Raw genomic sequence first — 15,739 nt, forward strand, 5'->3', positions numbered from 1 at the left:
CTGTCTAGATCCTGGTGAGAAGAAGGCCCAAAGGGCAGAGCAGAGCCAGAATGCGTCTCTGTGCTGGGCTCGCCCCTCTGAATGGAGATCAGCCCTGGTTTACATTAGAGTGCAGAGGCATTTTGCAAATAGAACATTCTTCTGCTTTACCAGAGATTCTGATTCTGATGGGATGGAACCTACTCTCAGTAATACTGGCAGTGTCCCAGGTGATAGTAATCTGTATGTAGCACTGAGTGTCCAGGCTCTGTGTCCTCCGTTTCTGAGGGCTGAGCTGAGTCTGTGATCCACAGAGGGGGGAGTAGCTGTGCTCCGGATGGGGTTTGGTCAGGGCTGGGTCTGTGCCCTGAAGGGGAGCTCAGTCCAGCCCAGCTCCCCACTGCTGCCTGGTGTGTGGGGCTTCTCCAGGAGGGGAGTGAGATCTGAAGACCAGGGTGAAACATACTTGTAGGTGTTCCTGTGGGACTTTCTTCTCTCTGCATGATCTCTGGTGCAGTGGACAGCAGAGGCCCATCTTTCTACAGGGTGAGGTCTCCGCCCTTTGTGTGTGTTGTCACAGGAAGGGAGTCAGTTTTTTCTAACGTTGAGTCTTAAATTTTTTTACATACAGGGTTGATTTCTAAAGACTCATATTACGTGAGGAAGCAGCTCAGAAGAGGCAAGAAAAGAAGCCAGGCATGGCTCTTCCTCAGGTACAGTGACACTCCTTGGTGGATTCATCTGTCTCTTTCCTTTCTGAAATGCCAGGTATTGTAGTAGCCAGTCTGTTATGAGTCTGTATCGTTGTGCCTAACACGTTGGCTCGCACTCACCCATGCCTTCTCTCAGTTCCTGTCATCGGCTCTGAGATTCCATATTCTGTGACCCAGTGAAATGAACCTGGGAAGAGGCTCCACTGGGCATGGTCCTGGGAAGGGCTGACACCCAGACCTGGATGGACACGGGCTGTGGGCCCCATGGTGTCAGTGCTGCCGGGCAGCCTGGATGGTTCAGGGGCCACATCTGGATGTAAGACCTTTGTGGACGAGATCAGAGAAACCACATATGAAACACATAGGTTAATGTGCACAGATGTCTGGTAAATTCTGGAAAAGGACACCAGTAAAGAGAGATATTTTGTAACTTATTTGATAATGCAGTGGAAGCCACACTAGTAGATCAACATGTCTCTGACTCCAAACTTTTTTTTTTTTTTTTAAGAGACAGGCCGTTGGTCCTGGTGTGGTGGCTGATGCCTGTAATACCAGCACTTTGGGAGGCCGAGGCAGCTGGATCACTAGAGGTCAGGAGTTTGAGATCACCCTGGCCAACATGGAGAAACCCTATCTCTGCTAAAAATACAACAGTTAGCTGGTGTGGTGGCAGATGTCTGTAATGTCAGCTACTCAGGAGGCTGACACAGGAGAACCACTTGAACCCAGGAGGTGGGGGTTACCGTAAGCCAAGATTGTGTCACTGCGCTGCAGCCTGGGCAACAGAGTGAGACTTTGTCTCAAAAACAAAGAGAGAGAAGGTGTCGCTATGTCGCTATGTGGCGCAGGTCTGGAGTACAGTGGCACAATCCAGAGTTTACAGCAGCTTCGAAGTCTTGGGCTCAAGTGATCCATACTTTAGCGTCCCAAAAAGATAGAATGACAGGCATATTTTACCGCATGCAGCTAATTGTATGTATGTGTGTCTGTATTTATTTACTTGAGATGGAGTCTCACTCTGTCACCAAGCCTGGAGTGCAGTGCTGCGATCTCAGCTCACTTCAACCTTTGCCTCCTGGGTTGAAGCGATGCTTTTGCCTCATCCTCCCAAGTAGCTGGTAGTATGGGGCATTTGGGCGTATGCCTGTAATCCCAGCTACTTGGTAGGCTGAGGCGAGAGAATCGTAACCAAAGAGTCAGAATTGCATTGAGCTGAGAATGCACCACTGCACTACAGCCTGGTGGCAGAGCAAGACTCTGTCTCAAAAAAAAAAAAGTGTGTGTGTGTGTCTGTGTGTGTGTGTGTGTGTATCTGCTAGGCGCTATGGCAAGAACCTGGAATCCCAGCTACTTGGGAGGCTGGGGCAAGAGAATTGCTTGAACCTGAGTGTCAGGGGTTACAGTAAGCCCAGATTTCACCACTACACTCCAGCCACAGCCAAAGAGTGAGAATCAGCCTCAAAAGTAAAAAAAGATAAAAAGGGTGATAAAGGGTTGCATGCACGCCTGTGTGACTATTCAGTGACATTTTACGATGCTCCATGTTCTCAACCTTGAACTTCTCTCACTTCTCTCCACTAGGTAAACCACTGTCAATGTAGATGTGAAGCTGTGTCATTTAGGTGGTTATATTCAAAGCTGAATCCACACTTCTGGATTCAGGTGCTTGTGTTGACAGTTTTAGCTATTTGATTTGTTGCGAGTTTCCTAGCGTGTGTGTGAGGCAGTTCTCTTTAAGGACAGATGTTTTCTCATGGGACAGTGTGTTTAGTTTATTGCTGATGACATGGGAAGCACGTAGAACAGTGTTTAGCACATGGGAGGTGTTCAAACATGTCAGTTATTGCTAGTGCTGTAATTAGGACAGTTTGGTAATGATCAATGACTCATGTCATTTGGGGTTTGTTATACAGATTATTTGATCACTCCTCTATTAAACCCCATACCCATAGTTATTTCTTATTTACTATATTTTTTGAGAATGAGTTTTGCTCTTGTTGCCCAGGCTGGAGTATAATGGCATGATTTCTGCTCACTGCAGACTCCATCGCCAAGGTTGAAGCGATACTCCTGCCCCAGCCTTGCAGGTAGCTGGAATTACACATGCCGACAACCATGCAGGGCTCATTTTTTTATTTTTAGTAGAGACACGGTTTCACCACGTTGTCCAGGCCGGTCTTGAACTCCTGACTGACCTCTGGTGATCCACCAGCCTCGGCCTCCCAAAGTGCTGGGATTACATGCCTGTGCCCCAGTGCCTGTCTGAATTTCAGTTTCAGATCTTTCACTGTGGACATTGTCATATCCGAAAACATCACTCATGCTCTGTCTCATCTAGATACTGAATGTGACTTGGTGTGTCAGTAAAAGTATCTAACCAGCTGGGCATGGTGGCTCATTCCTGTAATCCCAGCACTTTGGGAGGCGGAGGCAGGTGAATGGCCTGAGGTCAGGAGTTGAAGACCAGGCAGACCAATATGGTAAAACCCCATCTCTACAAAAAAAAAAAGTTTCTAATCTTTCTATAGCAGGTATGCTGCATTAATTTTTTTTGTTTCTGTATTTCTCATAGTATCCACAAATATAAGAAATTCATACTGAGAGGGAATCATGACTGCTTCAAAAGGTGTAATATACACAACTGGGAATACATAATGTGGAGAAAAATCTCTTTTTCGATTTGTCAGACGATTCCCTACAATTAAATCCGTGCTTTCACTTCTCTCCTCTTCCCATTCTCTGTAAAGATAAGAATGTCTCAGGCCGGGCGCGGTGGCTCACGCCTGTAATCCCAGCACTGTGGGAGGCCGAGGCAGGTGGATCATGAGGTCAAGAGATCAAGACCATCCTGGTCAACATGTTGAAACCCCGTCTCTACTAAAACTACAAAAAATTAGCTGGGCATGGTGGCACGTGCCTGTAATCCCAGCTACTCAGGAGGCTGAGGCAGGAGAATTGCCTGAACCCAGGAGACGGAGGTTGCGGTGAGCCGAGATCACGCCGTTGCACTCCAGCCTGGGTAACAAGAGCGAAACTCCGTCTCAAAAAAAAAAAATAACGTCTCCCATAACCATGTGGTTAAAATGTGTTTTGATTTCAGGATCCATTGACATTCAGGGATGTGGCCATAGAATTCTCTCAGGAGGAGTGGAAATGCCTGGACCGTGCTCAGAGGACTTTATACAGGGACGTGATGTTGGAGAACTACAGGAACCTGGTCTCCCTGGGTGAGTCCAACTTCCCTCCAGAAGCGGGGACGTGTCCTTGGGTATTTAGATGTTGTGCATTCTTCATGATACCTCAGTGGGGTTCCTGAACTGAAGTAGGCATAAGCCTTATGGCAGGCTGGGTGCAGTGACTCACGCCTGTGATCCCAGCACTTTGGGAGGCTGAGGCTTGTGGATGACTTCAGGTCAGGAGTTTGAGACCAGCCTGTCTCTACTAAAAATACAAAAATTAGCTGGACGTAATGGTGCATGCCTGAAATCCCAGCTACTAGAAAGGCTGAGGAAGGAGAATCGCTTTAACTTGGGAGGCAAAGAATGCAGTGAGCTGAGATTGCGCCACTGCACTCCAGCCCGGGTGACAGAGCAAGACTCTGTCTCAAAAAACAAAAACAAAACCTTCTGGCGGACTTTAAAGATATCCAGATCTGGCCAGGCTTGGTGGCTCACGCCTGTAATCACAACACTTTGGGAGGCCGAGGTGGATAGATAATGAGGTCAGGAGATCGAGACCATCCTGGCTAACATGGTGAAATCCTGTCTCTTAATATTTAAAAATGATATTAAAAAAAAAAAAAAAAAGACAACCAGTTCCCTGTTTGCTGCTCCTGTGGTTTTGATTCAGTAGTTTCTGGAAGAGAGCTTAATGTCCACATATTATAATGCTCTCTAAGCATTTAGAAGGAGGCAGTCAGTGGAGGAATTTGTGAAATATTTTCCTCGATTCATCTGTAATGTCTTCTTTCCTCCTGAAATGTAGGCCTGGACTCTAGAAAAGTTCTAGCACGTCATGTTCGTTCCTTTCCCCCTCCCTCCGTCCCTCCCTCCCTTCCTTCTTTCCTTCCTTCCCTTTTTTTTTTGAGACAGAGTTTTTCTCTTGTTGCCTAGGCTGGAGTGCAATCGTGTGATATCGGCTCACCATTTCCTCCACCTCCCAAGTTGAAACGATTCTCCTGCCTCAGCCTCCCAAGTAGCTTGAATTACAGGCATGTGCTACCATGCCCGACTAATTTTGTGTCATTAGTAGAGACGGGGTTTCTCCATATTGGTCAGGCTGGTCTCGAACTCCTGACCTCAGGTGATCCACCTGCCTCAGACTCCCAAATTGCTAGGATTACAGGCATGTGCCACCGCTCCTGCTGCCCCTTTCTTTTTATAAGCAAGAGAGTCTTTCTGACTTGTTATCTCAATGTTGGAGCCAGGGAAAGAGCCCTGGATTGTGGAGAGTGAAGTGAAAATAGCAAAAAATATTCCAGATGGGTGGGAATGTATTACAGGTGTAATGACAGGTAAGAGCTGGGATGGGCAGAGTGAAAGCTACACCTTCAAATAGTGTGTGGGGACACACTCTACAAGTGGGAGAATTCTGTAGGAAAAGAAAAGTTTAAATCCTAAGATCTCTGAATGGACATCTCTCTTTGCCCTCACTTACCCTCTGCTTGTTAATACTGCGTTATATTTCTTATGTTTTTATTGTGCAATTTGTTTTATACAGTGTTTTTTTTTCTGATCTCAGTTTACAGATTTTCCCAATACACATTCATGTTTTATATTTTATGCACGATGAACTAGATAACTAAGGTCCATGCATATATATAGAATTGCTGTATTGCCTGGCTGTGTTACATAACTGTAGTTGTGACATCATAATTGCACCCTCCAACACCGTTAGTCAATTCTTTTTTTTTTTTTTTTTTCATTTATGTGTTGTCCTTACCCTGGTAAAGTTTTTTTGTTTGTTTCTTTGTTTTTTGACACGGAGTCTCACCGTGTCACTCCATCTGGACGGTAATGTCATGATCTCAGCTCACTGCAACCTTCGCCTCCCAGGTTCAAATGATTCTCCTGCCTCAGCCACCCAACTAGCTGGGATTACAGGTGCTCATTATAACACCCAGCTAATTTTTTTGTATTTTTAGTATAGACGAGATTTCACCATGTTGGCCAGGCTGGTCTTGAACTCCTGACCTGGTGAACTGCCTGCCTTGGCCTCCCGAAGTGGTGGGATTACAGTCTTGAGCCACCGCACCTGGACTTTAGTCAATTCTTATTTTTTATAATGCTGTGTATTTTCTTGACCTCATTCATCAGAAGGTAGTGATCTTAACATGCGTTTCAGTTCTTATATTGTGTGCTGCTGGTAAGTAGAAGCTGTGGCGTCTCTCTTAAGAGAGTTTAGAACTCTGTAGGCTTTATAAATGCACTTTATTTGCTTTCTCATTTTATCATGGGTTAAAATATTTTATTAATTTTTATGATTTTTCATACAGCTTTTGGGTATGTGGTATGCAGTGTAACTGACACATTCCTCTCATTAGTATCACAAAGTGCTACTGGTTGCAGTGGCTCATGCTTGTAATCCAGGACTTTGAGAGGCCCAGGCGGGTGGATCACTTAAGGTCAGGAGTTCAAGACCAGCATGGTCAACATGGTGAAACCCCATCTCTATTAAAAATATAAAAATTAGCCAGGCATTGTGGTGCGTGCCTGTAATCCCAGGTACTCAGGAGGCTGAGGCAGGAGGATCATTTCAACCTGGGAGGTGGAGATTGCAGTGAGCTGAGATCACATAATTGCACTCCAGCCTGGGTGACAGAGTGAGACTGCATCTCGAAAAAATAAAAATACAAAAAATTTTTAAGAAAATTTTACAAAGTGCCTGTTCTGCATGGAAATAGGTAATTTTATGACATTTATTTAGAAAAATACTGTATTAATATTTCCTTTTTTTTTTCTTTTTAAAAATGCAGTCTTACTTTGTCACCCAGACTGGAGTGCAGTGCTGTGACCTCTGCTCACTGCAATCTCTGCTTCTTGGGTGCAAGTGATTCTTGTGCCTGTGGTTTCAGCCTTTGTAGTAGCTGGGACTACAGGCGCGGGCCACCACACCTGGCTAATTTTTATAATCTTTTATTCTCAGTGCTGTGATTGTTCGGCTATGCAGAATTTCCATTGAATTTGGTTATTCTTATATGAGCTTGTTGTGAATTTACCAATATACTATATTGTACAGTCTGTTAGCATTTATTTGTATACAGTAAATGTACTATAAGTATGAAGATAACATGTTTTTATCTTCTTTGTTGAAACAGTGATATGTTTTTTGCAAACTGTTATACACTTGAGGACCACAGTGGAAAAATACTCCTTACTTTAGGCTCACACATGTTGCTGCCCTGTCAGTGTTTTGTCATGATATTGGAAATAGGATTCCATAGAAATGATTTGAAGGGCATATAATCAACCTTTATTTATTAAAGAATCTTACTCCTTTTGTGATCCTGAACTTTGAAGATTAAGTTTGGAAAGTTTAAGTATTGTTTTTTGTGTCGTATTTACATATTGCAGTATTTTTTACCATCTGTACTGAATTAGAAACCTATTCGTGTTTACAGTTTGTTAAGTATCTCTTCCAAATGCGTGATGAAGGAGTTCTCGTCCACAGGGCCAGGCAATACAGAAGTGTTCCACATAGGGTCATTGGAAAGACATGAAAGTCGTCACATTGGAGATTTTTGCCTCCAGGAAATTGAGAAAGATATTCATGACTTTGAGTTTCTTTTTTTTTTTTTTTCTTCTACTCTCTTTTTTTTTTTTTTTTTTTAAATATAAAGATGGGGTTTCACCATGATGGCCATGCCGGTCTTGAACTCCTGACCTCAGGTGATCCACCCACCTCAGCCTCCCAAAGTGCTAGGATTACAGGCGTGAGCCACCGCGCCCGGCAGACTTTGAGTTTCAGTGGCCAGAAGATGAAAGAAATGGCCATGAAGCACCCATGACAAAAATCAAAAAGTTCACTGGTAGTACAGAGAGATATGATCAAAAGCATACTGGAAATAAGCCTATTAAAGATGAGCTTAGATTAAGCTTTCATTTTCATCTGCCTGAACTGCATGTGTTTCAGACTGAATGGGAAAATTGGTAATCAAGTGGAGTAACCTGTCAATGATGCTTCCTTGGTTTCAACATCCCCAAGAATTTTTTGTAGGCCCAATTCCCATATTTCTAATAACCATGACAATTTCCTCCATTCTTCATTACTCACACAACGACAGGAAGTACACATGAGAGAAAAACCTTTCCGATGTAAAGAGAGTGGCAAGGCCCTTACTGTAATTGTAGCTCACTCTTACAGAAACATCAGATAATCCATTTAGGAGAGAAACAATATGAATGTGATATATGTGGCAACGTCTTTAATTAGAAGTGATACCTCGCACACTGTTGTAGATGTCACACTGGTGAGAAACCTTCCAAGTATGAGTGTGGCAAGGTTTTTAATCAACCATCAAACCTTGCATGTCATCATAGTCTTCATTCTGATAAGAAACCTTATGAGTGTAATGAATGTGGCAAGCATTTTAATCAAAAAGGAAACCTTGAATGTCACCATAGACTTCATACTGGAGAGAAACCCTACAAGTGTAATGAATGTGGCAAGGGTTTTAATCGAAAATCACACCTTGTACTTTATTGTAGACTTCATACTGGAGAGAAACCTTACAAATGTGAAGAATATGACAAAGTTTTCAGTCGCAAATCACACCTTGAAAGACATTGGAGAATTCATACTGCAGAGAAACCCCATACAAATGTAAGGTTTGTGACAAGGCTTTTGGGTGTGATTTACACCTGGCACAACATACCAAAATTGGCACTTTGTGCCATTTTTAAGTTTTTTGTGTTTTTATTTTGTTGAGGTGGAGCCTTGCTGTGTTGCCCAGGCTGGAATGCAATGGCGCTATCTCAGCTCAATGCAACCTTCGCCTCTGGCTCAAGTGACTCTCCTGCCTCAGGCTCCTGAGTAGCTGGGATTACAGGTGCCCACCACCATACCAAGCTGAAGGTTTTGTATTTTTACTAGAAAGAGGGTTTCACCATGTTGGCCAGGCTGACCTTGAACTCCTGACCTCCCAAAGTGGTAGGATTACAGACCTGAGTCACTGGCTCAGCCTGCCTCTACTTTTTTTTTTTTTTTTTTTTTTTTTTTTTTGAGGGGGGCGGTTTGAGGTGGAGTTTTACTCCTTACTCAGGCTGCAGTGCAGTGGTGCAATCTCAGCTCACGACCACCTCCTCCTCCCGGGTTCAAGCAGTTCTCTTGCCTTAGCCTTGAAGGAGGCTGGGATTACACACGTGCTCCACCATGCCCGGCTAATTTTTTGTATTTTCAGTAGAGATGGGGTTTCCCCATTTTGGCCAGGCTGATCTCAAATTCCCCACCTCAGGTGATCCAACTGCCATGGCCTCCCAAAGTGCTGAGATTACAGGCATGAGCCACTGCACTCAGCCCAGCTGTCCTGTGGTTTTATCCATTATTGAAGGTGGGATGTTGAAATCTAGCATTAAATGGAGCTATTTCTTTGAGTTCTTTAAATATTGGCTTTATATATGGAACTCTGATATTGATGCATATATATATTTCTAGTTGTATATTCTGGGTGAATTAACTCTCTTATCATGGTATAATGTCCTTCCTGGTCTCCAATAAAAATTTTCTGTTTTTTGTGAGACTGAGTCTCACTCTGTTCCCCAGGCTGCAGTGCAGTGGCGGGATCTCGGCTCACTGGAATTTCCGTCACCCGGGTTCAAGCCATTCTCCTGCCTAAGCCTTCCGGAGTAGCAGGGATTACAGGCACCTCCTAGCATGCCTGGCTAATTTTTGTATTTTTAGTAGAGACGGGGTTTCAGCAAGTTGGCCAGGATGGTCTCTATCTCTTGACCTTGTGATCCATCTGTCTCAGCCTCCCAAAGAGCTGGGATTACAGGCATGAGCCACCACGCCCAGCCAATAAAATATTATTGAGTTAAAACATATTTTAGTATAGCCACCTCTGCTCTCTTTGGGTGACATTTGCCTGGAATATCTTTTTTTTAATCTTTTGTGTTATTCTGTATTAAAATTTTATTTTTAGATACAGTGTCTTGCTCTGTCACCCAGGGTGGAGTACAGTGGTGTGATCAAGGCTCACTGGAAGAAATCTTGAATTCCTGTGCCTAATGATTCTCCCACCTCAGCCTCCCCTGGTCGTTGGTACAGGTGCATGCCACCATGATGAGCTAATTTTATATATATATATATATATGTATATATACATATATATATATATGGGGGGTGGGGTTGACCATCTTGGCCAGGCTGGCCTTGAACTCCTAATGTAATGATTCACCTGCCTTGGCCTCCCAAAGTGCTGTAATTACAGGTGTGAACTACAGTGCCCGATGATGGGCTAATATTTTTTTTAGAGGCAGTGTCTAGCTGTGTTGTTGAAGTTGGTCTTGATCTCCTGAGCTCAAGAGATCCTCCTCAGCCTCCTGAGTTGCTGGGATTACAGGCCCCAACCCCCATACCTAATTATTGGTTGTTATTTTTTAAACTGTAGCCTATGTGTGTCCTTAGGGCTAATATGAGTCTTCTGTGGACAACATGTAGTTAGTTCCTATTGATTCAGCCAGTCTTTGCCTTCCGAGTGCTGTGTAATATTTATATTTGATATATGCCTGATGGAGTAGACCTTACTGTTTAATTCTTGTAGGTTTTTTTTTTGTTCTTCATTTCTCATTAACTACTTTTTGTGTTTAATTGCTTTTTTGTGTAGATACTCTTTAACTTTCTTTTCATTGACTTTTTCTTTTATGACCGAGTCTCACTCTGTCGCCCAGGCTACAGTGCAGTGGTGCAATCTTGGCTGACCGCATCCTCTGCCTCCCGGCTGAAACGATTTTTTGCTCCGGCATCCTGAATAGCTGGGACTCCAGGCGCCCACCACCATGCCCAACTAATTTTTGTGTTTTTAATAGGGATGGGGTTTCACCATGTTGTCCAGGCTGGACTTTTACCTCCTGATCTCAAGTGATTTACCTTCCTCGGCTTTCCAGAGTGCTGGCCTTACAGTTGCGAGCTGCCATGCCCAGCCATTGTTAGTACTTTATGTAGTTTTTGTCATTTAGTTTTCACTAAACATATAAGTGGTTTGAGCGTGATTACAATGTGAACATAGCAACCATGTTAGTGTGGATTCCTTTCCATATGAAGAACTGAAGTGTGTTGTGTAGATATTTGAGGCGGAAGTCATTGTTGCAGGTATGTTAAACTTCTCAAAGTTATAGCATAGTAATGAAACTTTAAATGTGCATAACTTGGCCAGGTGCACTGGCTCAAGCCTGTAATCCCAGCGCTTTCAGAGGCTGAGGCCGGTGCATGACTTGGGGTCAGGTTTTCGAGACCAGGCAGGCCAACATGACAAAACACCATCTCTAATAAAAATAGAAAAATTAGCTGGGCATGGTGGTGCGTACCTGTAACCTCACCTCCTCAGGAGGCTGAGATCAGAGAATCGTTTCAACCCAGGAGGTGGAGGTTGCAGTGAGCCTAGATTGCACCATTGTACTCCAGTCTGGACGACAGGGAGAGACTTTGTCTCAAAAAAATAAAAATATAAGAATTTGTTTTTCTTGCTGTTTTTATTCTTTTGAATCCCACCTCCACCACCAAGAAATGTTTCTTAAAGTCACAAAGTGAGTGTTCTGTGTGAATATAGGTAACTTTATGTCCTTATCAGAAAAATACTGTATTAACATTTTTTTCTTTCCTTCCTTCCTTCCTTCTTTCTCTCTCTCTTTCTCTTTCTCTCTCTCTCTCTCTCTCTCTCTCCTTCTTTGTTTCTTTCTTTCTTTCTTTCTTTCTTTTCTTTTCTTTTCTTTTCTTTTCTTTTCTTTTCTTTCTCTTTCTTCTTTCTTTCTTTCTTCTCACTTTGTTCCTTAGACTGAAGGTCAGTGATGTGATCTCAGCTCACTGCATCCACTGCTTCTTCGGTTCAAGTAATTCTTCTGTCTCAGCCTCCGGAGATCTTCTTAGTGCTATGATTGTTTGACAATACAGAATTTCCTCTGATTTTTGTTATGCTGACATGACCTTATTGTGGATTATTTACCAATGTAGTATATTGTATGGTCCTTTAGCATTTATTTGTATACAGCGAATATGCTGTAAATTTGAAGAATACATAGTTTTCTCTTCGTTGATATGACGGTAGTGTGTTTTTTACAAACTGCTATGCACTTTAGGATCACAGCGGAAAAATACTCCTTACTTTAGATTTATACATGTTTGTGCCCTGTTAGTGTTTTTCATGATATTGAAAACAGGCTTCTGTAGAAATGATTTGAGGTACATGTAATTGCCCTTAATTATTTCTTTATTGATTTTTTTTTTTTTTTGACTTGGAGTCTAACTGTGTTGTACAATGGCATGATCTCAGCTCACTGCAGCCTCCACCTCCCGGGTTCAAGTGATTGTCCTGCCTTAGCCTCCTGAGTTGCTGGGATTACAGGTGCTTGCCACCATGTCTGGCTAATTTTGCCCTTTATTAAAGAATCTTATTCCTTTTGTGTTCCTATACTTTGAAGATCATGTTGGCAAGTTTGAAATAAGAATTGTTCTGTGTGTCATATTTACACATTTCAGTATTATTTACCATTTATACTGAGTTGCAAACCTATTGGTGTTTACATCTTGTAGATGTCGCTTCCGAATTCATGGTGAAGGCAACATGCACAGGACAGTGTAATACAGAAGTGTTCCCCACAAGGACATTGCAAAGACATGAAAGTCATCACATGGGAGCAAAATCTTTCCAATGTAATGAGACTGGCAAAGCCTTTAATTGTAGCTTACTTTTAAGGAAAAATCAGATAATCCATTTAGGAGAGGAACAGTATAAATGTGATGTATGTGACAAGCTCTTTTTTTTTTTTTAAACTTTTTAATTTTTTTTATTTTATAGCTACTTACTTACAGAGTGGCAAGGTCTTTAATCAGAAGCGACAGCTTGTACGCCATCGTAGATTTCATACTGGAGAGAAACCTTACAAGTGTAATGAGTGTGGCAAGAACTTCAGTCAGATGGCAAATCTTGTAGACCATCATAGACTTCATACTGAAGAGAGACCTTACAAGTGTAATGTATGTGGTAAGACCTTCAGTCACACGTCATACCTTTTTTACCATCGTAGACATCATACTGGAGAGAAACCTTACAAGTGTAATGAGTGTGGCAACACCTTCAATCAAAAGTCATTCCTTACATACCATTGTAGACTTCATACTGGAGAGAAACCTTACAAGTGTAATGAATGTGGCAAGGGTTTTAATAAAAAAGCACACCTTAAATGTCATCATAAAGTTCATACTGGAGAGAAACCTTACAAGTGTAATGAGTGTGGCAAGACCTTTACTCAAATGTCATCCCTTACATGCCATCGTAGACTTCATACTGGAGAGAAACCTTACAAGTGTAATGAGTGTGGCAAGAATTTCCGTCAGTATTCAGCCCTTGTAAACCATAAGGCAATTCATACTGGAGAGAAACCTTACAAGTGTAATGAGTGTGGCAAGTCCTTTGTTCGAAATACAACACTTGTAAATCATAAGGTAGTTCATACTGGAGAGAAACCTTACAAGTGTAATGAGTGTGGCAAGTGCTTTGGTCGAAATACAGCCCTTGTAAATCATAAGGCAGTTCATACTGGAGAGAAACCTTACAAGTGTAATGAGTGTGGCAAGGCCTTCAGTCAGACGTCATCCCTTACATACCATCGTAGACTTCATACTGGAGAGAAACCTTACAAGTGTAATGAATGTGGCAAGGGTTTTAATCAAAAGGCACACCTTGAATGTCATCATAGAGTTCATACTGGTGAGAAACCTTACAAGTGTAATGAGTGTGGCAAGACCTTCAGTAAGATGGCGAGTCTTGTAGCCCATCAAAGACTTCATAGTGGAGAGACACCTTACACGTGTAATGAGTGTGGCAAGACCTTCAGTCACATGTCATCCCTTACATGCCATCATAGACTTCATACTGGAGAGAAACCTTACAAGTGTAATGAATGTGGCAAACATTTTAATCAAAAATCACACCTTGCACCGCATTATAGACTTCATACTGGAGAGAAACCTTACAAATGTGAAGAATGTAACAAAGTTTTTAGAAGCAAAACACAACTTGAAAGACATAGGAGAATTCATACTGGAGAGAAACCATACAAATGTACGGTTTGTGACAAGGCTTTCGGGCGTAATTCAACTCTGGCAGAACATACTAGAATCCACACAGGAGAAAAACCTTACAAGTGTAATGAGTGTGGCAAAGCCTTTAGGGGGCATTCAACACTTAGTCATCATAAATCAATCCATGGTATAGGGAAGCTTTTCTACGGTAATAATTGTCATCAAGTCTTCAGTAAGGCTACAACCATTGCAAATCATTAGAGAATCCATAACGAAGAGAGATCTTTCAAATGTAATAAAGGTGGCAAATTTTTCAGACATCGTTCATCCGTTGCAGTTCATTGACAAACTTATACTGGAGAGAAACCTTACAAACGTTATGATTGTGGCAAGGTCTTCTGTCAAACTTCATCTTAGGGAAAACAGGAGAATTCATATAGGAGAGAAACCTCACAACTGTTAGGACTGTGGCAAAGCCTTTACGTTCACACCTCATTAGACATCAGAGAATCCACACTGGGCAGAAATCTTAAAATTTGATAAGTGTGGCAAGCTCTTCAGTCCAAGGTCACTTCCTGCAGAACGTTGGAAAATTCATTTTTGAGATAATTGTTCCAAATGCAATGAGTCCAGCAAACCATGAAGCATTAATTGACATTAGAGTCAATATAGCATTGACGTAAGTTTGAGTTGACTTAACATTCAGTTCAATCATTAATTGACACTAAAGAGTTTATATGAAGAGGATTCGTCTTGGCATGTTTGCTCATGCCTGTAATCCCAGCACTTTGGGAGGTCAAGATGGGTAGATCACTTGAGATCAAGAGTTTGAGACCAACCTGGCCAACAGATGTAAGCCTCTTTTCCCAGTTTGGTTTTTGATTTTTTTTTTTTTTTAACAAAAATTGATAGGAATGTTTAGGGGTATTGAGCTGAATCTAAATCACATTGGGCTTTATAATCATTTAACAATATTAATTTTTCCAATATATCAATGAGGGTTGTGGACAGGAAACCCCATAAATGCCGAGGCAGGAGTCAGAAGCCTCAGTCTGTTTCCATATAAATAATGAAGAAGAAAATAGAGATAACCGTAGTAGTTACTCATAGGTGACCTTAGTTATTCATAGGTAATCATTAAGACATATATAAATATGTGTACTCAGCATAATCTTTTACTAATGCGTCTCAGGTCTCGAAGTGTGAAACTAAGGTGACATTGTGAAAGAAGTGACCCTAAGGCAAGACGCTTTAAGCGCTCTGTCATGCCCGTGTAAGGGCTGCTGGAGGGCACCTTGGCTATGCGACAGCACCAGTGCTGGGAAAGTGCCCGCTGTTTAGCAAGCTATGGAAGAAGATGTCGGGCATGTCTTCTTCTTCCCAGGAGCTAGGAGAAAACTCCACTCCCCAGGTTCTTGCGGTGGGTCTGATGGCTGTCAGGGAGGCCCATAGACATCCAGGGGCTTAAGTGTCTCTATGTGATGCAATGCTTCAGTGGTCATGTTTCATGTCTACTTTCATATTCCACTTCTGGACCTGGTTCCTCTTTTTCTTAGAAGGTAAAATCAGTAAAAGTAACATAAATATGAATGTCTTGACAAGTACAGAACAGCGCTGACAATTATGCTCCTTCCCTTGTTTTGGCTTCTTGAGAGTCCTGGGCCCCTACCTAGATGACACGTGATGTACTTTGACCCTATCACTGACCACCAATCCCTTGCCCTACCTACCCTGCCCCCAGCTTTGTAGTCAATAAAAGTCAGAGTGTGCGGACACTCGGGGCCATGGCCGGACTCTGCACTTTGGTTGGC

General features: G+C 42.4%; 1 protein-coding gene and 1 pseudogene across 1 annotated transcript; both read left to right on the forward strand.

The window, feature by feature from the left end:
• The first annotated feature begins 309 nt into the window (after nt 1-309).
• Nucleotides 310-15,518, forward strand: LOC116546336 (zinc finger protein 665-like). Its single transcript, XM_032272634.1, has 3 exons — nt 310-692; nt 3,793-3,919; nt 12,703-15,518. Exons 1-3 carry the CDS (start codon nt 678-680, stop codon nt 14,187-14,189), a joined length of 1,629 nt encoding a protein of 542 aa, XP_032128525.1. The 5' UTR covers nt 310-677; the 3' UTR covers nt 14,190-15,518.
• LOC116546337 lies at nt 6,720-8,391 on the forward strand (annotated as a pseudogene).
• Nucleotides 15,519-15,739: the final 221 nt, after the last annotated feature.

This window comes from Sapajus apella, unplaced genomic scaffold (assembly GCF_009761245.1).
Source record: "Sapajus apella isolate SASKATOON/1434 unplaced genomic scaffold, GSC_monkey_1.0 scaffold778, whole genome shotgun sequence".
NCBI classification, from domain to species: domain Eukaryota; kingdom Metazoa; phylum Chordata; class Mammalia; order Primates; family Cebidae; genus Sapajus; species Sapajus apella.

Coding starts and splice junctions, on each gene's coding strand:
- LOC116546336 (XM_032272634.1), top strand. Junction 3,920..12,702: donor CAGGAACCTGGTCTCCCTGG/GTGAGTCCAACT, acceptor TTTATTTTATAG/CTACTTACTTACAGAGTGGC.